This window comes from Mobula birostris, chromosome 2 (genome assembly GCF_030028105.1).
Source record: "Mobula birostris isolate sMobBir1 chromosome 2, sMobBir1.hap1, whole genome shotgun sequence".
Classification (NCBI taxonomy): Eukaryota; Metazoa; Chordata; class Chondrichthyes; order Myliobatiformes; family Myliobatidae; genus Mobula; species Mobula birostris.
In genome coordinates, this window is record NC_092371.1 from 241,343,060 (window position 1) to 241,366,393 (window position 23,334).

A 23,334-nucleotide genomic window follows, 5' to 3' on the forward strand; every position below is an offset into this window, starting at 1 on the left:
CTGCTTCCTAGCCTTCCCCAGTAATGCTTCCCATCTCTTCCTCTGCTACATTGACAACTGCAATGGCGCTGCTTCATACACTCATCCTGAGCTGCTCAATTTCATCAACTTTGCCTCTAACTTCCACCCTGCCCTTACATTCACTTGGTCCATTATTGACACCACCCATCCCTTTCTCAATCTCATATGCAACCCTGAGATTTATTTTCCTATAAATAAATAAAAAATAAAAATGTATAAATAAATGAATAAACCATAAATATAGAGAACATAAGATGAAGAGTCTTTGAAGGTGAGTCCATTGGTAGAGGAACAGGTCAGTGATGGGGCAAGTGAAGTTGAGTGGTTACCCCCAAGAACCTAATGGTTGAGGGGTAATAACTGTTCCTGAACCTGGTGGAGTAAGAAATGAGGCTCCTGTACCACCTTCCCCATGGCAACAGTGGGAAGAGAGCATGATATAGGTGGTGGGGGTCACTGATAATGGATGATGCTTTCCTGCAACAAAGCTCTGTGTAGATGTGCTCAATGGTGGGGAGGGCTTTATCTGCAATGCACTGGTCTGTATCCACTACTTTTTGTTGGATTTTCCTTTGAAGGGCATTGGTGTTTCCATTGCAGGCTGTGATACGAGTCATTACACTCTCTACCACACATCTACAGAGGTTTGTCAAAGTTTTAAATATCATGCTGAATCTTCAAAAAACTTCTAAGGAAGTAGAGCTCTGCTGTGCTTTCTTTGTAATTGCACATAAGTAAAGGGCCCAGGACAGATCCTCTGAAATGACAACGCTGGGGAATTTAAATTTGCTGACCATCTCCACATCAGATCCCTCAATGAGGACTGGCTCATGGACCTCAGGTTTCCCTCTCCTAAAGTCAATAATCAGTTCCATGGTCACCGAAACTGAGTGAGAGATCATTGTTCAATCTTCATTCTATATGCTGATTCGTCACCACCTTTGAATCAACCAACGACAATGGTGTTGTCAGCAAACTGAAATATGGCATTGGAGCTGTGCTTAGCCACACAGTCATAGGTGTAAAGAGAGAAGAGCAGGAGGCTAAGCACTCCATCTGTGCTGACGGAGATTGTGGAGGAGATAGAGTTGCCAACCTGAATAGATTGGGGTTTGCAAGTGAGGAAATCAAGATCCAATTGCTCAAGGAGGTATTGAGGCTAAGGTCTTGGAGCTTATTGATTAGTTTTGAGGGGATGCCAAGCTGTGGTTCATAAGGAGCATCAAGATACCTGAAATCCGAGTGTCACTGGGGCCGTGAGAGTCCATGTAGATTCCTCCATGTTTTAACAGTCAAAGTGAGCATGGAAGGAATTGAGCTTATCTGGAAGTGAAACCCTGTTGCCGTTTGGTTTCACTTTGTAAGAGATGACAGCATTCAAGCCCTGTCACAGCTGCTGAGCATCGTTCTGTGACTCAACTTTAGTCTGGAATTGCCACATTGCCTGTGAGATGGGTTTCCAGAGATTGTACCAGGACTTTTTGTATCTTACTTAGTCACCAGACCTAAATGCCACTGCCTTTCTTTAATGAGCTTTTCTTTCTTTCTAGACTCTTCTTCTTCTTGGGCCCTGAGCTCCTAGTGGAGCATAGGCCATTGATGACCTCTGTCTCCATTGTCCTCTGTTCTGAGCCAGTTTCTTGAGGGTGGACCAGAAATTATGTGGTGAGGGTCCCCACCACCTAATTTCAGCATTGACGTCCATGTCTCTCCTCCATGTGTTTTTTGGATGTTCTTTTTCCGCTTTCCTTGAGGATTCCACTTTAATGCCTACCTGGTGTTAGAAGCTGGGTGGCAGTGTGAAATGTGAAAAGGATGTTATGAGAATACAGGTCGACTTGGACAGGTTGGGTGAGTGGGCGGATGCAGTTTAATGTGGATAAATGTGAGGTTATCCACTTTGGTGGCAAGAACAGGAAGGCAGATTACTATCTGAATGGCGTCACATTAGGAAAAGGGGAAGTACAACGAGATCTAGGTGTCCTTGTTCATCAGTCACTGAAAGTAAGCATGCAGGTACAGCAGGCAGTGAAGAAAGCTAATGGCATGTTGGCCTTCATAACAAGGGGAGTTGAGTATAGGAGCAAAGAGGTCCTTCTGCAGTTGTACAGGGCCCTGGTATGATCACACCTGGAGAATTGTGTGCAGTTTTGGTCTCCAAATTGGAAGAAGGGCATTCTTGCTATTGAGGGAGTGCAGCGTAGGTTCACGAGGGGTGGGACTGTCATATGTTGAAAGATTGGAGCGACTGGGCTTGTATACACTGGAATTTAGAAGAATGAGAGGGGATCTGATTGAAACATATAAGATTATTAAGGGATTGGACATGCTAGAGGCAGGAAACATGTTGCCGATGTTGGGGGAGTCCAGAACCAGAGGCCACAGTTTAAGAATAAGGGGTAGGTCATTTAGAACGGAGTTGAGGAAAAACTTTTTCACACAGAGGGTTGTGGATCTGTGGAATGCTCTGCCTCAGAAGAAAATGGAGGCCAATTCTCTGGATTCTTTCAAGAAAGAGTTAGATAGAGCTCTTAAAGATAGTGGAGTCACGGGATATGGGGAGAAGGCAGGAACGGGGTACTGATTGTGGATGATCAGCCATGATCACAGTGAATGGTGGTGCTGGCTCAAAGGGCCGAATAACCTACTCCTGCACCTATTGTCTATTGAAACATAGAAAACCTACAGCACAATACAGGCCCCTTGGCCAACAAAGCTGTGCCGAACATGTCCTTATCTTGGAGATTACCTAGGGTTACCCATAGCCCTCTATTTTTCTAAGCATGTACCTATCCAGGAGCCTCTTAAAAGACCCTATCGTATCCGCAATATTGTATGGTGTTGTTGATTGGCTTTCTCAAGGTTTGTGTATTTGTATGTCTACGGATTCCTGGTTGGTGTTTCCTCACAGTGTCTGGTTACTTTGTCAGTCCAGCTGATGTTTACGATCCTTCTCAGGTACTGGTTGATGAAAGCCTGCAGTTCTTGCTGTGCAGAATCCTGATCACCTTTCCTGTGCTGTGTCATGTGCTGACTCGATAATGAGCCTCCTTTCACAAAGTCGATGGTACGTTTCAGCAATCCATTGTATACTCTGTACAGGGGATTGCCCTGCATAGTCTCTCTGGATTCTAGTCTTTCTTTAATATTTGAAACTGTGTTTAGTTTTCCAGTCAACATTTCTATCCAACACGGATTTACTGCTTCAATATTATAGTACTGCCTGTTCAGATTACTAATTTAGAGTCAGTCTCACATCAGATGTTATTGGTTATAATTATGAAGTAGTGCATACTCGCTGGATGTGGTAGTGCAGATAAGGTCCCACTACCTATTAAACACTCCCAATGGTGTGCACCTCCAATAGCCTCTGACAGCCAAGTCCATCTTGGCCGTCATGTGTGGCTTAGCTACTAATCCCAGCAAAACAATTTCTACTGGCAGGAGAAGGGGCAAAGGCAGGTTACTGGCACCTTAAAACCAGTCACTTTGGTCAGCTGTGGTTGGCAGCTCACCTAGGAGAAGGAAAACTCTGATCTCAAATCTCCACTGCCTTGCGGCTGTACCCAGTCGTGGGGAAGACTTCAGGAGTAAACCCTGAGGGAAAAATCCAGAGCTGGAGTCCCAAAGGCAGTCCTGTGTTGTGTTCAATGATTCGAAGAAGGAGTCTGAGAGTCTGAGTGGGAGTGCTGAGAAAGACATTTTTGAAATTTTCGTTATTTTTTTTCTCCAACGGCGTTCTGAGAGGCGGGACTGCGCAGGCGTGTGACGTCGGGCTGTGCAGTGCGGCAGATTTAAAAGGGCAGACATCCTGCTTCGGGTTTGATTCGAAGGAGGAGTCTGAGAGTCTGAGTGGGAGTGCCGAGAAAGACATTTTTGAAATTTTTTTTATTTTTTTTTCTCCAACAGCGTTCTGAGAGGTGGGACTGCGCAGGCGTGTGACGTCGGGCTGTGCAGTGCGGCAGATTTAAAAGGAACAGAGCCTCATAGAGCGGGCAGCGTAGTTTGCGGGCGGCAGAGTGAGCCGGGAGCAGAGTGAAGTCTTAAGGGCTTCGGCTCAACTGGCTTAGGTGGAAACGGGCGAGGCGAGGGAGGTTTGGCATTCATTTTCTGTTGTTATTTGAGGAGAGGGGCAGTATGAGTGTGAGGGCAGTTTGCTGTTCTCGGTGTCAGATGTGGGAGGCCCTGGAGTCTCCAAGCCTCCCGGACGTCTACATCTGCGCCAAGTGCATCGAGATGCAGCTCCTAAGGGACCGCGTTACGGAACTGGAGCTGCAGCTCGATGACTTTTGTCTGGTCAGGGAGAGTGAGGAGGTGATAGAGAGGAGTTGCAGGCAGGTGGTCATGCCGGGGCCATGGGAGGCAGACAAGTGGGTCACGGTTAGGAGGGGGAAGGGGAAAAGTCAGGTAATAGGGAGTACCCCGGTGGCTGTGCCCCTTAACAACAGGTACTCCTGTTTGAGTACTGTTGGGGGGGACAGCTTACCCGGGAGAAGCGACAGTGGCCGTGCCTCCGGCACAGAGTCCGGCCCTGTAGCTCAGAAGGGTAGGGCAAGGAAGAGGAGGGCAGTTGTGATAGGGGACTCAATAGTAAGGGGGTCAGATAGGCGATTCTGTGGACGCAGTCCAGAGACCCGGATGGTAGTTTACCTCCCTGGTGCCAGGGTCTGGGATATTTCTGATCGTGTCCAAGATATCCTGAAGTGGGAGGGTGAGGAGCCAGAGGTCGTGGTACATATAGGTACCAATGACATAGATAGGAAAAGGGATGAGGTCCTGAAAGGAGAATATAGGGAGCTAGGAAGGGAGTTGAGAAAAAGGACCGCAAAGGTAGTAATCTCAGGATTACTGCCTGTGCCACACGACAGTGAGAGTAGGAATGCGATGAGGTGGAGGATAAATGCGTGGCTGAGGGATTGGAGCAGGGGGCAGGGATTCAAGTTTTTGGATCATTGGGACCTCTTTTGGCACAGGCGTGACCTGTACAAAAAGGACGGGTTGCACCTGAATCCTAGGGGGACCAATATCCTGGCAGGGAGATTAGCGGGGGCTACTGAGGTGACTTTAAAGTAGAATGGTTAGGGGGTGGGAATCAAATTAAGGAAGCTAGGCGTGAGGAGGTTAGTTCACTACAGGGGGATGGGAACCAGTGCAGAGAGACAGAGGGGTGTAAAGTGAGGGTAGAAACAAAAAGTACTATGGAGAAAAGTAAAAGTGGCAGGCCGACAAATCTCGGGCAAGCATTAAAGAGGGCCACTTTTCAGCATAATTGTAAAAGGACTAATAGAGTTGTAAAAGAGCGCCTGAGGGCTTTGTGTGTCAATGCAAGGAGCATTCGTAATAAGGTGGATGAATTGAAAGTGCAGATTGTTATTAATGATTATGATATAGTTGGGATCACAGAGACATGGCTCCAGGGTGACCAGGGATGGGAGCTCAACGTTCAGGGATATTCAATATTCAGGAGGGATAGACATGAAGGAAGGGGAGGTGGGGTGGCGTTGCTGGTTAAAGAAGAGATTAACGCAATAGAAAGGAAGGACATAAGCCGGGAAGATGTGGAATCGATATGGGTAGAGCTGCGTAACACTAAGGGGCAGAAGACGCTGGTGGGAGTTGTGTACAGGCCACCTAACAGTAGTAGTGAGGTCGGAGATGGTATTAAACAGGAAATTAGAAATGTGTGCAATAAAGGATCAGCAGTTATAATGGGTGACTTCAATCTACATGTAGATTGGGTGAACCAAATTGGTAAAGGTGCTGAGGAAGAGGATTTCTTGGAATGTATGCGAGATGGTTTTTTGAACCAACATGTCGAGGAACCAACTGGAGAGCAGGCTATTCCGGACTGGGTTTTGAGCAATGAGGAAGGGTTAATTAGCAATCTTGTCGTGAGAGGCCCCTTGGGTAAGAGTGACCATAATATGGTGGAATTCTTCATTAAGATGGAGAGTGACATAGTTAATTCAGAAACAAAGGTTCTGAACTTAAAGAGGGGTAACTTTGAAGGTATGAGACGTGAATTAGCTAAGATAGACTGGCAAATGACACTTAAAGCGTTGACGGTGGATATGCAATGGCAAGCATTTAAAGGTTGCATGGATGAACTACAACAATTGTTCATCCCAGTTTGGCAAAAGAATAAATCAAGGAAGGTAGTGCACCCGTGGCTGACAAGAGAAATTAGGGATAGTATCAATTCCAAAGAAGAAGCATACAAATTAGCCAGAGAAAGTGGCTCACCTGAGGACTGGGAGAAATTCAGAGTTCAGCAGAGGAGGACAAAGGGCTTAATTAGGAAGGGGAAAAAAGATTATGAGAGAAAACTGGCAGAAAACATAAAAACGGACTGTAAAAGCTTTCATAGATATGTAAAAAGGAAAAGACTGGTAAAGACAAATGTAGGTCCCCTGCAGACAGAAACAGGTGAATTGATTATGGGGAGCAAGGACATGGCAGACCAATTGAATAATTACTTTGGTTCTGTCTTCACTAAGGAGGACATAAATAATCTTCCGGAAATAGTAGGGGACAGAGGGTCCAGTGAGATGGAGGAACTGAGCGAAATACATGTTAGTAGGGAAGTGGTGTTAGGTAAATTGAAGGGATTGAAGGCAGATAAATCCCCAGGGCCAGATGGTCTGCATCCCAGGGTGCTTAAGGAAGTAGCCCAAGAAATAGTGGATGCATTAGTGATAATTTTTCAAAACTCGTTAGATTCTGGACTAGTTCCTGAGGATTGGAGGGTGGCTAATGTAACTCCATTTTTTAAAAAAGGAGGGAGAGAGAAACCGGGGAATTATAGACCGGTTAGCCTAACGTCGGTGGTGGGGAAACTGCTGGAGTCAGTTATCAAGGATGTGATAACAGCACATGTGGAAAGCAGTGAAATGATCGGACAAAGTCAGCATGGATTTGTGAAAGGAAAATCATGTCTGACGAATCTCAGAATTTTTTGAGGTTGTGACTAGTAGAGTGGATAGGGGAGAACCAGTGGATGTGGTATATTTGGATTTTCAGAAGGCTTTTGATAAGGTCCCACACAGGAGATTAGTGTGCAAACTTAAAGGACACGGTATTGCGGGTAAGGTATTGGTGTGGGTGGAGAGTTGGTTAGCAGACAGGAAGTAAAGAGTGGGAATAAACGGGACCTTTTCAGAATGGCAGGCGGTGACTAGTGGGGTACCACAAGGCTCAGTGCTGGGACCTCAGTTGTTTACAATATATATTAATGACTTGGATGAGGGAATTAAATGCAGCATCTCCAAGTTTGCGGATGACACGAAGCTGGGTGGCAGTGTTAGCTGTGAGGAGGATGCTAAGAAGATGCAGGGTGACTTGGATAGGTTGGGTGAGTGGGCAAATTCATGGCAGATGCAATTTAATGTGGATAAATGTGAAGTTATCCACTTTGGTGGCAAAAATAGGAAAACAGAATATTATCTGGATGGTGGCCGATTAGGAAAAGGGGAGGTGCAACGAGACCTGGGTGTCATTATACACCAGTCATTGAAAGTGGGCATGCAGGTACAGCAGGCGGTGAAGAAGGCGAATGGTATGCTGGCATTTATAGCGAGAGGATTCGAGTACAGGAGCAGGGAGGTACTACTGCAGTTGTACAAGGCCTTGGTGAGACCACACCTGGAGTATTGTGTGCAGTTTTGGTCCCCTAATCTGAGGAAAGACATCCTTGCCATAGAGGGAGTACAAAGAAGGTTCACCAGATTGATTCCTGGGATGGCAGGACTTTCATATGAAGAAAGACTGGATGAACTGGGCTTGTACTCGTTGGAATTTAGAAGATTGAGGGGGGATCTGATTGAAACGTATAAGATCCTAAAGGGATTGGACAGGCTAGATGCAGGAAGATTGTTCCCGATGTTGGGGAAGTCCAGAACGAGGGGCCACAGTTTGAGGATAGAGGGGAAGCCTTTTAGGACCGAGATTAGGAAAAACTTCTTCACACAGAGAGTGGTGAATCTGTGGAATTCTCTGCCACAGGAAACAGTTGAGGCCAGTTCATTGGCTATATTTAAGAGGGAGTTAGATATGGCCCTTGTGGCTACGGGGGTCAGGGGGTATGGAGGGAAGGCTGGGGCGGTGTTCTGAGTTGGATGATCAGCCATGATCATAATAAATGGTGGTGCAGGCTCGAAGGGCCGAATGGCCTACTCATGCACCTATTTTCTATGTATGTTTCTATGTATAACTGGTAACTCCTGCGACACTGCTGATGCCAAAGTGTATTGGTCTTTGCCTACCTTGGCGTGTGTGTGTGTGTGTGTGTGTGTGTGTGTGGTGGCCGGGGGGTGGGGGGGGAGAGCCTGCTGCATGGGGAACAGCTTGCTCTCCATATCATACTGCCCTGTCTTCTTTACGTACTGGCTTGCATATCATGTAGACAGCTGGCATGCCACATCCATGGTCAAGCCCAAACAACGGAGGGCTCCGAGTCTGTATATTATGTTCTACACAAAATGCTGGAGGAACTCAGCAGGTCAGGCAGCATCCATTGAAAGGAATAAAGATTCAACATTTCAGGTCAAGACCATTCACCAGATCTTGACCCGAAACGTTGACTTTTTATTCCCTTCCATAGGTACTGCCTGACCTGCTGAGCTCTTCTACTATTTTGTGTGCTCTTGCTCTAGATTTGCAGCATCTAGAGAATCTCTAGCGTGTATATTATGTTCTTTTTTTTAGATTATTTCTCCATCCTTAAAATCCTATGTCTTTCTGTAATAAATGACAGATGAAAATACAGAACTCTGTGCTGTGCTGATTATTTGGAACTATGCAAATAGGAATGAAAGGATTACTGTATGAGGAACGTCTGGCAGCTCTTAGGCTGTATTCCCTGGAATTCAGGAGAATGAGGAGGGATCTCATAGAAACATTCCGAATGTTAAGAGGCCTGAACAGATTAGATATGGCAAAGTTATTTCCCATGGTAGGGGAGTCTAGGACAAGAGGGCACGACTTCAGGATTAAAGGACATCCATTTTGAACAGAGATGTGGAGGAATTACAAAGGGTATGAGGCGAAGGCAGAGGAGTGGAGATGACTGGAAGAATTGGATCAGCCATGATTGAATGGTGGAGCAGACTCAATGGACAGAATAGCCTGCTTCTGTTCCTATATCTTGTGGCTTATACAGACTGCCCGAAATCAGAACTGTTAAACTTGATGAGCTGCTTTACTGAGTAACATTCTTATGTCCACCAGCTGAAAATTTAGCTAGATTAAATGCTTCGGAAAAAGATAAAGATTAGCTTTATTTATCATGTGTACATCAAAACAGACAGTGATATGTTTTGTTCATATCAAATCAAATCAGCAAGGATATGCTGGGGGTAGCCTGCAACCGCTGCCATGTCTCCGGCACTAACATAACACGTCCTCAACTCACTAACCCTAGCCCATACAGCCTTGGAATGTGGAAGGAAGGCAGAGCACCTGGAGGAAATTCATGTAATCATAGAGAGAACATACAAACTCCTTATGGATGATGGTGAGAATTCAACTCCAGTTGGTGATATCTGGCCACCAACAAAGCATTACGCTAACTGCTATACCATCCTTGGTTGCTAATTCTTCAGGTGATTATGTAAGTAGGCTTAGTAATAGGACAACCACCTTAAACCAATTGACTGTTTAGAATGAAAATGTATATTTTAAAAAAAATGAATATAAGTTAATTTATTCATAGATGCAAATAATGTGTTTGAACTCAATTAGCAATTACAAACACAATCTGATATGCTATGCGATGATATGTCATTTATTTCAACAGAAACAGATTTTAGACAAAAATCTTTTAAACACTAGAAGTGAAATTATTAAAACAGTTTTGAACAATACTGTATTTACATTGAATGTGATTTTTCTTCACTTCATTCCAACATTTTTTTAGACAAAGAGGAAGCGATTACAACTATCTGATCTCGACAGTAAAAACACCGCAGAAAACACAGTCACCTGGGATAAAAATAACTCCGAACTACAAGCCTCAGACCTTGAACCTTGAAATGATATGCTGAATCTATTTACTACATTAATTCCACACAAAATCTGTGTAAAAAAATATGTAGAAAAACACCTGATGGTAACAGTCGTTGACCAGGTATGAGAGGTATGGATTAATATACAGGTAGATATGTGTCGCTCGAGAGAAGATCTTACACTCTGACATGGGTTGTCCTACCCACTGTCCCAAGCCCACCCACTCCAGATGAACTATTTCCATCCCATCATGAAAATGGCTTCCACAGTATTCTATGTTACATAAGGCAAGAGTGAAGGTGCATTTAATTCCAATATGATTCTAAAACACCTGTTCTGTCAAACAGCCAGGCTTCCTAGGTGATGCGTTTTTAATCATTTCACCTCCTTTGGAGGTGTATGCACAGAGGGACATAAGGTGGGCATTAATGTATTTCATACATTAAATAACACACTAATTTAAATTAGCAACGTATTTCTTCACACAACACTTTAGGGATAAAATTATACTCATGAAGAGGTTATTTAAAAAGTAAAACATATTTACATTTAAAAAATAAAACAAACAATCGCAAAACTTGCGGATCTTAATTTGAATCTGTTAACACTACATTAGTAGTGATAGTATTTTAATTTTGAGAGACATAAAGAGCTAATGAAACCATTGCCTTTGAAAAGATATTTTAACCTGATTTAACAGGGTATTTATCCTCTTGGAGTATATGGTTAAGCAGCAGAGCATCATTATCAACTTGTTCAAGAAACAGCTATCAAATTATAGCATTACAATTTCTCTTAACGTAGAAACTCGTTAATATTTTTAAAATTTCCCCTTTGGTATTACATCCACCATTGCCTGAAGTTTTATCAGATCTAAATACTGAGCATGTGTAAAGTGTGCTTCAATACAAAGGGAATATTCCTGAATAATGGAAAGCACCTCCACTCATGAGAAATGTTGACTCTCTTTGTTTGACAGAAACTGGGAAAAGCCAGAATAAAAACTGCTGCTTGAGTCATTGTCTTTTAAAGGGGGAGTGAGGCGGACGGGCAAGGGGGAACTAGTGGAGTGGAAGTGCCTGTGATTCAACCCCAAAAATATTTATGGAAATAATTTCTTCAAAAGGCGCTCATCGAATTTTAATGACTTCCTAGCTGCAGAGACTGCATGCTGATGTTTAATGAAAAAAAAATGCCATGAATGAGAAATCAAGGACTGCGACATTTCTGTTGAGGCTTCTTTATGGGGGTTGGAGGGAAGTGAACATAGGTAACCATTCCATCCCTTTCCAGACCGCAGTTCCACCTCTCATTCCCAACTTGGATTGTGGCTATTTAGGTGAGAGTTGCCCCACCACCCGGTCAGCCAAACCTCATGGGTCAGAAGCCACTGTTGCCCATTCAGTTTGCAACCAGGAGGGGTGGATTTAAATAAAGCCTCAGTAGGCAGATGAATCAATTAGATCGGTCCTACTGCACTGAGTTGGAAATGGAGTGTGAATTTTCACCAGTTCCCACAAGCCAAAATCAAAAATCAAAGAATCAAAAATCAGGTTCAACACCTGATTAAATTAATTCATAATTTGGGGGGGCTCTGCAATGGCAGGGTAGTGCAGCCATTTTATAAGACAACTCAGAATTGCAGAGGAAATGGATGGGGACAGGCAAGGAGACCGAATGTGTTAAACGTTCTATACCATGTGTGCAGTGCCTATTTTTATTTCTACTACGGTAAATGTTATTTGTGCAAGTGGATAATGTATGTGTATCTAGTTATCACTGTACATTGACTTTTACTGATTTGGAATGTGAAATACTGTTCTAGAAACCACCTGGTACACTTGGAATCTGACCATATGTTGTCTATTCCTGTTCAACAGAACTACAGCATTTGCATGTGTACAGAACCGACAGCACAGTAAACCGTTCATGCATAGCTCAAAGCTACCCTCCTTCAGACTGAGATATTGCAGAGCCTGTGGAAAGTCACAAAAACTGAAGATGGGATTGGGATAAAGGGCTATTGAATTGAAACATTAATTCTGTTATCTCTTCATAGATGCTGCCTAATCTGCTTGTATTTTCAGAATGTTGCCTTTTTTTTCTCTATTATAGGAGACCCGTCTCTCATACATAATAATGAATCTTCTTTGATTACAAAAGACCTAGTCTACCTCACAAGCTATTGGCATGGATCAGACAGGAAGCTCTATCCACTGTTTAACCCTCAGAAAGGTACATACCGTGCTTGTGTTTCACACCACCTGCTGATGCATCCGGAATTAATATTGTATATTGATTTTCACAGTCCGAACCTTTTCTAGGTGAATTAGAAGTGCAACTGATATTTGCTTATAAAAAGGCTTTTCACTTTTGAACATAATGAATGCTTATGACACCCACTGGGGAATATGCTTGGGAGAGATTGCCAAGGCTGATGTGATGAAATTGAACTGAAAGTCACAGAGAGACAAACTCAAGAACTATTCAATGTAATTACCCCTGAGTAATTCTGACAATTCATAGCTGTTATAATTTGCAATGCCTGGTCAAATATCTAAGACAAACCTTGTGATTTTGATGTGATTGGAGTAAACTTTGAAATCATACTGGCTTTTCTGGGAAGTTGGAGTTTAAAACAGATCCTGGGAAATAATTTTGTGTTAGTCCAAAAATGGGTGGCAATTTGCCTGAGGGAGGGAAACAGATGAATTTATTTTTCTGTTTTTAAAAAAAGGGAGGATTTAAAATAAAGTAATACAAAATTAATTTGTTGAACTTGTAACCTTAGAACTCTGCTAACATCAGAATAATTACTTATTACTAATTTATGGTACCACAAAAAGTTGAAAAGTAACAAGAACTCGTTAGAACTGGGACTTCGCACAATTTCAGTTCAATCATGTGACTGTGTTCCTAATTATGATGTCCTTCAGCATAAACATTTACTTTGACTTGGAATAATGACATAAAATTGCATCATAGCTGATCAAGAGTCCATACATCACTTCGGTTTCACTATGTACCACCACTCACTGCTTGGAAAAACATTCCCGATAATTTGAATCTACTTCAACACAACACTCAAAGAGAGCCAGAAATTGGATACCTAATTCACTTTCTTCCACTTTACCCAACAACAAGAACTTGAAGTTACCTGTGATTCTCTGGTCACTGTCCGGTCTGAGATTGAATAACAAAGCAGGTTGAAATTGGGTTCTTCCTTGGTTAAGGTACATTTACTCAATGGATAGCAAGCAGTGCAGAATGAGCAATTTTTAATTTAAAAAAGCATACTAGCCAAAATAAAACTATATCTAGGCTTATAAATTTTTTTTAAAAATCCATGGAAAAATTACTTATTTGGGAAGACATTGGAAATTGTAAATATTAAAAGAATTAAAATTTCTGTAAAGGAAAATAAAATTTGATATTTAAACTTCTAGTAGGCAACAGGGCATATTTTCAAATCACTAGAAATAATACCTTGTCAGTTTATACTGAATGTTATCCAATCAAATAAACAGTCTGTTAGATCTTTTAGATGGTGGAAACACAGAAGTTTAAAAAGGGTAAAAGTTAATATCAAATTGTTTAACTGAATTACTACACAAAACATCTAAAATTAGGATTCTGACCATGCATGAGGATAATTCAGTAACAAGAAACATACACAGCAGCTTACTCTAAAATCTTACAATATTTACATGTATGAAGACATCAACAAGGGTAAAGTGTCATGGGATAAATTCTGTCTGTTCCAGAATCAATTTGGAATAAAACAAGGCACCTTTGGGTCAAGAACAAAAACACCTAATCTACTTTTACGCTAACTTGTCAACAACACATAATGAAATGAGGTCACCTGTGCACTATTTATTACAAGAATACTTGGGAGATGAATAATGTTTCCTGTTAATCTCCTGATAAGCTTTGTAACATGGTTCAGAATAGCAACAAAAAATTATATAATCAATTATGTAAATATGAAGACTATTTACTCCTAAGCTGAACTTCACTGAAGCATAAAAATGTTGTTTGAACAATGGTTTTAAATGCAAGACTTTGATCGAAGGTTGTTACAGTTCACATTTGTTTTGGAAACTGGAAGTGATGATGGACAACTATGACAGTTAAAAACAGGCTTAAAAAGCTGCATTAGAAATTTCAACAAAAACGTGCTCAAATAAAACTAAGGGTGAAAACTGACATGCAAATTTGTGTCAGGAGAAGGGGTGTTTGCTTGCTTTCAAGAGATCAAATCTCTAAGATTATTTAAAGTTACATCAAAAAATTAATAGCATTTTCTCAGTATGGTTGAGTTATACAGTTACAACCAGCATAGCTTATGAACTAGACAATGTTGGCAGCTCCTGGAAACAGCTTTTGATAGAATAATCACTATTTGAATTCAAGGTGAAATTTAAACTCACTTTAATTTAAAAAAATTAATATAACAGAAGCTTCCCTTTTATTCTCTGTTAATTTAATTGGTTTGCTAATGTCCCTCCTTCCAACTTTAAACAGCCAGTGGTCTGCATCCCAATAACTTCAGGCTCTGTACAAGGACAGATCATTGCCCCAACAGCAGGAACATGCGACTGCATACTAATAGCAACAACAGTTATCTTGTTATATGTAGCACCTGTAAATTGTAAAAACATTCCAAAGAGTAATTATTTGCCACCAAGCACAAAAGGAGATTATGAGGGAAGATAACCCAAACTTTGGTCAGAGGTAGGTTTTCAGGAGTGCATCAAAGATGAACAAGGAGGTAGACAGGTGGAGGAACTTGGGACAGGAATTCCAGAGCTTAAGGACTTAGCACTGCTAAGCACTGACAGTGCTAAGCAGATTTAAGCAGGGAATGCTCTAAAGATTAAAACTGAAGATTCTAGGGCTGGAAGACACTACTGAGACTGAGAGGGTCAAGGCCACGGAAAGATTTGAAAAGAGGTGAATTTAAAAGAAATACAAGAGATTCTGCAGATGCTGGAAATCCAGAGTAACACACACAAAATGCAAAATGCAGGAGGAACTCAGCAGGTCAGTCAGCATTTATGGAGATGAATAAACAGTCGATGTTTTGGACGGAGGTCCTTCAGCAAGACTCTGAATTTTTAAAAAAAGGCATTGCTTAACCTGAAACTGAACAGGCCAGCAAGCAGAGGAGTGAATGGCAAACGGGATGGCACAAGTTCAGATACAGGATGCAGTACTTTGGAAAAACCTCTGAACTTACAAACGTTAAAATGTGGGAAGAAAGATTTACATGAGAGTTTCAGCTAGAGATGAGCTGAGGCTAATTCTGTCACTGTCACTGGTTATGTCACTGAGGTGGACAAAGGTAGTTTCAGTAATGACATATGTTTCTGGTCCAAAGCACATCCTGGATTACTGTGACACTTGTTATGTTAAATGAGAATGTTGCAAGGCATAGGCTGCAGACATTTATTGACGGGGACTGCAGACAATGACTTTAGTTTCCTAATTATTCATCTCTAAGGAAATTCTGCTCATCCAGTGTTGTGTAGTAAGACTACCTTTGGACAGTAAGAGAAGCGGTGGGGAGCGAGTAATTAACAGACACACACACGACTACAGACATTACAGATTTGGATGATGGTACTGAGGGTGGTACGTTGCTAAAGACAGGAGACAACCAGGAAAAGGTCCTTGAGGGACACCAGCAGTAACTGTGTGGTGACTGCAGATCATGGTCTCATCTAACAGGATAAGAATAGAAAGGCATTGTAAGGGGACTGTGTTCTTAATACATTCAAAATAAGGTCAATGGGATCATTTACATCATGGTCATGAAGGCCGTCATCTGTGACTTAGATCAGAACAGTTTCAGTACTAAGTGAGGGAGAGCTTCTTCACAGAGGGTGATGAGAAAGTGGAATGAGCTGCCAGCAGAAGTGGAGGATGCGTGTTCAATTTCAACATATATGGGAAATTTGGATAAGTACTGTACATGGGTCTTTATTCTTTGGAACGTAGAAGGTTGAGGGGGGACTTGATAGAGGTATTTAAAATTATAAGAGGGCTAGATAGAGTTGACGTGGATAGGCCTTTTCCATTGAGAGTTGGGGAGATTCAAACAACAGGACATGAGTTGAGAGTTAAAGGGCAAAAGTTTAGGGGTAACATGATGGGGAACTTCTTTACTCAGAGAATGGTAGCTGTGTGGAACGAGCTTCCAGCAGAAGTGGTTGAGGCAGGTTAGATGTTGTCATTTAAAGTTAAATTGGACAGCTATATGGACAGGAAAGGAATGGAGGGTTATGGGCTGAGTGCAGGTCGGTGGGACTAGGTGAGAGTAAGAGTTCGGCACGGACTAGAAGGGCTGAGATGGCCCGTTTCCGGGCTGTAATTATTATATGGTTATATATGGATGGAAGGGGTATGGAGGGCAATGGTCCAGGTGCAGGTCGCTGGGACTAAGCAGAATGATTGTTTGGCATGAACTAGATGGGCTGAAGGCCCATTGCTGTGCCAGAGTGCTCCATGACTCTATGACTTGGCAGAGCAGGGACTTTTTGGGTGGAATTGAAAGATTTGAAAGACGATGGCATGCTTGAGGAGTTTACAGAGGTATGGATTGATGGAGCAAACACAAAAAGAGAAATAATGCATGAGATCATGAAAAGGCAACGTAACTTCATTGGACATGTGATTCGGAAATAGGAGTTAGAATGCACGGTAATTATGGGAAAGATTGAAGGGAAGAAAGCAAGAGGAAGACAAAGACAAATGATGATGGAGACAGCAGCCAGAGAACTGGAAATGAATACCAATGAATTGATCAACTTGACCCGAAACAGGAGTGTGTGGGCCATGGCAGTCAAAGCTCAAACTGGGCACGGCACCTGATGATGATGACGGATGGTTGGTGACAGGGTGTTAGTATTTTTCAGCTGATCTCAAGAAGCAGAACAGAGAAAGTCATTCTTGCCTTTGCAAGTTAAAAAGTAAACCATCCCTAATATCTGATCTAATGCTCACTCTATATCACTTCTCAATTAACGTACTGCAGAGTTTACTTCTAGGTTGCTTACAATCTCTTAAACTGGACAAGATTTAAGCCTGCCCTGGACCCTTCTCATCTCCTGCTGCTGTCATTGGGACCTGGCTCTCAGCATGATATTCCTTCCTGAACTCCACTTGACACTTGTGACAAAGACTACGTTCCTGATCGAACCTCCAACACTCTGCTCCCATTGTTGACACCGGCACTCTATTCCTGTCCCAGTTCCAGGTTCAAGCAGAGGCGTGGCTTAATTCTGCTCCTATGCCTTACGCTCATCTTTGCTTGCACTGTTCTTGCAGGACTCTGTTCCCACTTCTGCCATTGAGACCCCGCTCCCAAAATCAAGTCCGTGACCTGGTTTCCAATGTTTCCACTGGGACCCCACCTCCCATGTCACCATCGAGATCCCATTCCCAGTGTTCACTTTTAGGATCACACTCTCAGTGTTCACCCCCTAGACTCCCTCCTGTTATCACTTCTAGGACCCTACTCCTAAATGTTGTCACCGTCACTCCACTCCTGATCCAGCCTCTGTACGCCCACTGCCAGTCTGGCCAGTCTTGCTTCTCCAGCTAACTCCCAAATCCCTAATCCCTCTCCACTGTTGCCTCTGGGACCCTGCCCCTGCCCCTGCCATCTCAACCTCTGTAGGCTTCTATGGGGGGCAGAAAGAGACAAAGTGATTGCCCTGCCAAATACTGTGTTTCAGAAACACACTTAAATTTGTTTCACAATTTAGCAAAAATGTTTTCCTTATACAATGCTGAATTCCACTGAAATGTGACCTTGGTTGGGAAAAAATTATTAGCAATCATCGGCTACTGCGGGAAGGAGTGTGGTGGGTGATACATTTTAAATTCAGGTGTTCTTACAGTTCAGGTAGGCCAGGGAGGAATGCTTTTATCATTTCCTTACTATACTTTTCAGCTAAGGGCTGAGGAAACTGGAAAACGGAATGCTTTGCCGTATAGTATTGATAGCAGTAATCTTTGTTTGCTCTCACTACTTCTGCCATTTTGTCCCAAGCTTTGGAGGAACATCCTTTATCTCCTCCAATAACCATAAAGAAAATTGCATTTATCTAACATGTTCACAGCCTCTGTGTGTCCCCAGACATCTCACAACCAATGAAATATTTCAATTAAATGTTGTAATGTGGCTTGGAAAGTAAGTTCCTCAGCTTTCTTTAACTAAGAACATCAAGAAAAACTCTTGAATTGGGCTATTAAGTCTGTGTGGTTTTCATCACATTTAATAAACCAAAATAACAAGGGTGAATGTGCAGAAAGCTTCAAGACAAAACTGTCACCTGGTCCCTTGTGATATAGCGTTTGCCTTCAGTAATATCTGTGTGGTCCTCTTATGCAGAGGTTTCATGCACTATGTGTAAATTCCAATGGGAAGGCAGTTCATACATCCATGTTCTATTCAGTTAGACAAATACCTGGGAGGGGGAAGGGGCTGGGGAGAGAATGAGAGAGAGGATGAGAGAGGGGAGAAGAGGAGAGAAGCAAAGGAGGGGTAGGGAGAGAAGGAGGAAGGGGGAGAGAGAAAAAGCAGGATAGAGAGAGATGGAGAGTAGCAAATTCAAAGGGAGATTTGGAGTTAGTCACTGACTTAGTGACAGAGTGTGACAGCAGGACCAAAGAACACTGCCATTTTACTCTCCTTAAAAGCTTGCTTCCTGGGATAACAGAAAAACAAAAAAAAGTTGAGATTATATAAAAGTTCAGACAATTTTAAAAAATCTTTTCAAAAAAGATTGTCCATACAATATTTTAGATTCAATGGCCCATGTAGTAATTTCCCTGCACTCCAATGTTACACCGTCTAAAAGCAGAAGTTTCATTAGACAATGATAATTAGGATTGAAAACTAGAGTTTAAAATAAAAACATTGATGGTTATGAATGCCAAAAGCTGTTATTGGTCACCCTACACAACTTGTGTTTGTAGCAGCTGCTACAGCAAGCATCATCTCTCAAAGTTTGGGTTGGGAAGGGACGCAACTTCACCCCATCTCACTGAATACCATCTCTTTGTTTTGTTTTTGAATACAGTTGTGTAATGCATCAGGTGGTATAGCAAAGAACCCAATGACGCACACAGTGCAAGTGGCAGTTTCGACCATCACTGTTCTACATCAGAAATAACAGATCTTCCCTGCTCAAAAGGCACCTTCAAAGAGTGCCTGAGGTGTGTTACAAATTCAATTTACATAAATTACACTTCAATATTTTTTCTCTTTTTTTTCTAAAGTACAAAGAAGGTGATATTGCTCAAGTGTGAAAATCTAACTGTCTAAGTTCTTAAAAGTTTCGGTCAGGTTCTGCAGAAGGCAAAATGGGAATGTTGTAACCAGATTCTTTGTACAAGGCAAACACAAGAGTTCCAGTAATCTAATTAATTAAAACTGAGAATGCAGGAGTATGTTTACAGTATGCAGATGTTAGATGAGAAACCATCTTTTATGTTACTGAGTCATGTTGAACATTCAGAAGATTTCCTGAGTTGTTGTGTGACATGGGCCACCGAGCTTGCTGAAAGACTTAACTGAGATTTCTGTAGGGTCCTTCAAGGTAAAATGAGATGCCACCTGACTCATTCCCTTTCGAGAATGAAGGTCAGGTCCTTACAACAATAATTAATAATCATTACAAAATAACAGCGTCATTGTCACTGTCAAGTTCCCTGCACAAGCAAGGTATAGCACCAATGTGAGGATAGACCTCAGCTGTTCTGAGGAGTAGTACCTGGACAGTTCTGCTGCAGTTTAAGACTGTTGTAGTGTGCATCAAAGACAAAAAGCATCAACAGATGAATGTTGCCTGCATCCTGAACAAGTGAACCTCCTGCTTACTTTAAGAAAAAAACAACCAGAAAAAAAGGGAAGAACGAGTCAGTCACTGGGTGCAGTCTTTCCTCGGTTGTTCATCGGTTGTACATTTATCTGTCATTTCCTGGCAGAAATCTACCGTCACTGTCTGACTGCACTGTTCAAATGAGGGCCTCTTCTCCGAGCATGTTCCTTGGTCAAGCAGCTCCTGCATATTTCCTGACGAGCATACTTCTGCGTTGTGGCTACGTGACCACTGATCCTGATGGTGGGACCCTCCTTGCTCTGCACAACATTGCATACCATCTCCAGTGCATTGTGTTTTCAGAAACTTCTGCTTTAATCCATCCGGGGGCGAGGTAGTGCCACCCGTGGCTGCAGGTTCATCCATCGGCCTGAAGACGGGACAAAACTTGTGTAATGACTGCATTTGCTCTGGACTTAACTGGACGTCGCCGCACACTTCTTGGCAAAGGCATGAGAAATTATCCCACAGTTCTCCCATGCAAGCATTCAGCTGGTTTCTTTCGGTCAGTAACTTTTCTTTTTCACAAAGCTAGGAAAAATCCAGAAAAAAATAGCTGATTATATACCTTAGGATCTTGGCAACATCTGATCATAATCTCTCTTCTATATAACTGATTAGAGCCATATAACTTAAAGTAAAATGTTCTGGAGCTGAGTTTCCATTCCAAGCAGACTAAACAATTTAACTTGTTAGTTATACCTGTCTGGCAGAAACCAATGGGAACATGAATTTATAACTGCCCAGTTATTTCATTATTAATCCACAGGCTTTTACAGCAAGTGGGGTACTTACTTCAGGAGTCTCGTACCTTTATTGAAATTGGACCCAATAACATTAAAAGGAACCAGATGGCATCTACACTTCAAGTATATATGAAATCTTTCTTTGAGAAAGCATGAAGGCCACTGGTTTATCATCCAGACTCATTTCTACTAGACTCCTACTCCCCTTTTCCATCTTGCAAGACATCCTGAAAACCATATCCCATCGCCATGGAAAAGGCCACGGGCGTCAGAATCAGGTTTAATGTGTTGTGAAATTTGTTGCCCAACATTCATTTTTCAATAGTCACTCTGATTTTTGTGTTGCATCGGGCAGGATGTGGAACGTCAGTAAATCACCAGAGTTAAATCCAACATGATCTCCATACTGCCTCCATCTCAGACTTGCAGCGTCTGCAGTTTTTATTTGAGACTAAGGAATTTAAATGGAAGTTACTGACCCATTATCGAGAGGTGGAAAGTGGGGACAATGGGCAGGTACTATGTGAGTATTTCAGACAGTTTTGGAGGTCAGAATCAGGTTTAATATCACCAGCATACTGTATGTTGTGAAATTTGGAGTCTTTGCAGCAGCAGTACAATGCTATACATAATAATAGAAAAAAAGTGTATGTGTTTGTGTGTGTGTGTGTGTATATGTATATGTGTGTATATGTATGTGTGTACATGTATGTGTGTATGTGTATATATGTATGTGTGTGTATATATGTGTGTGTGTATGTATATATATATATATATATATATATATATATATATATATACATACAGCTATATACTAGTTAAAGGAGTGCAAAAATAAAAATTAAAAGAAGGTTGTAAGGTAGCGTTCATGGATTCAATGCCCATTTAGAAATCCAATGGCAGAGGAGTCCAATGAATTAATAAACCAGAGGGTACAGCCTCAGCCTGAAGGTAGTGAATTGGGGGAATTCTTTGCCACAGATGGCTATGCAGTCCAAGTCATTGGGTATATTCAAGGTGGAGGTTGGTAGGTTCTCGATTAATCAGAGTGGCAAAGATCCTGAGGAGAAGGCAGGAGAATGGGATGATGGATCAGCCATGATGGAGTGGTACAGCAGACTTGAGAGGCCAAATGGCCTAATTCTGCTGATACATATTGTGGTATAAAAGGAGACGGCATGGTAGTGTTGTGATCAGTGCAAAGCTTCACAGTGTCTGTAATCACCGACTGGAGTTCAACAGCTACTGCTGTTTGTGAGGAGTTTGTATGTCTTTGCTGTAGCTGCGCGGGTTTCCTCTGGGTGCTCCGGCTTCCTCCTACAGTCCAAAGACGTACGGGTCAGGGTTAGGGAGTTGTGCACATGCTATATTGGTGCTGGAAAGGAGGTGACACTTCCAGGCTGCCCCCCCCTGCCCCGCTCAATCCTTGGACTATGTTGGTTATTGATGCAAACAACGCATTTCACTGTATGTTTCGACGTATACGTGACAAATAAAGCTTCTTAAAAGGAGATCTCGAGTAGCAAAGTAGAAAGGTTATGTTGTGCTAAGTGCACAAATGAAAATTACAGTCCATCCTGGGTTACTACATTTTATGGGTGTAAAGCAGTTTTATTAGAATGGTAACAACAGGAATTCTGCAGATGCTGGAAATTCAAGCAACACACATCAAAGTTGCTTTATTAGAATGGTTCCAGGTATGAAGAAGTTTAACCACAAGATGTAATTGGAGAAACTGGGATTGTTTTCCCTGGATCATTGAAAGATGCGGGGGGGGGGGGGGGAGAGTGGAATATGATAGCAGTACTCCAGATCATAATGGCTGGAAAAACAAAAGGTCTTCTGTAATCCAGGTTAATTAAACCCAAACATATAATGTTAGAAAGCTCCTCCTGTGGAAGGATGAAGACTAAGTTTACCAAATTAAAAAAAAACTTGGGGAAACAAAATGCTATGCGAGAACAAGGCGTGGCTGATGCAGACATGGGAAAATGAGAGAAACACAGAAAAACTATTAGAAGCTAAAGATATAAATGGTTAAAAGTGGAATTAGTAGTGAGTATTTCTACTTGAAAACCTGAGGGTGAAACCCCTAGAGAGACGATAGCAATAAAAGATTTACTGAAGTTACGGCTATAACAAGCAGCAGCTATAACAAGACAATATCGGCAGAGACGAGTGTCCAAGATCTCTACCGTGTAACCGGGAATTAGTTCTGTTAATCGTACCAAGGGATTTGGTGAGTTAAAACTTTTACTGTTCCAAGTGTATGAAATTTGTGTGTGAAATTTCATCCAACAAGCCAAGAAACAAGATGGCGAGTCACCCAAGATTGAAGAACCAGCACAGGAATGAAATGTTCAATGATGTAGAGGATTTAATACGGTTGGATATACAAGTTTATTTTCATTCCAAGGATCTGAATTTGACTTTCTGCAAGAACTGTTCATTTTTGCAAAGACTTTTATAAACTACTGAACATGATTTACTTTGTTTAAAAATTGGGATGTTGGAGAATTGTCGTGAAAGGAGTTAAGCTGTATTCTTTTTGGGGGGGGGGTTTGAGTTTGAATTTGTAGACATACTGACTGAAACTGAAGTCAACCATAATATTTAAGAATAGGAATTCAATTAGTTTTCTAACTAATTAGGGATAAATAAAAAGGAAAGAT

At 42.0% G+C, this 23,334-nt stretch overlaps 1 protein-coding gene across 4 annotated transcripts in view; it reads right to left on the reverse strand.

The window, feature by feature from the left end:
• Positions 1–9,793: 9,793 nt before the first annotated feature.
• The window catches only part of bach2b (BTB and CNC homology 1, basic leucine zipper transcription factor 2b), a 348,705-nt gene continuing 335,164 nt past the window's right edge, over positions 9,794–23,334 (reverse strand). For all 4 annotated transcript variants that reach the window (XM_072251653.1, XM_072251652.1, XM_072251655.1 and 1 more), the window contains one exon: positions 9,794–20,447. In XM_072251653.1, the coding sequence (XP_072107754.1) occupies positions 19,959–20,447 (489 nt within the window). In that variant the 3' untranslated portion in view covers positions 9,794–19,958. The remainder of the gene's footprint in view (positions 20,448–23,334) is intronic.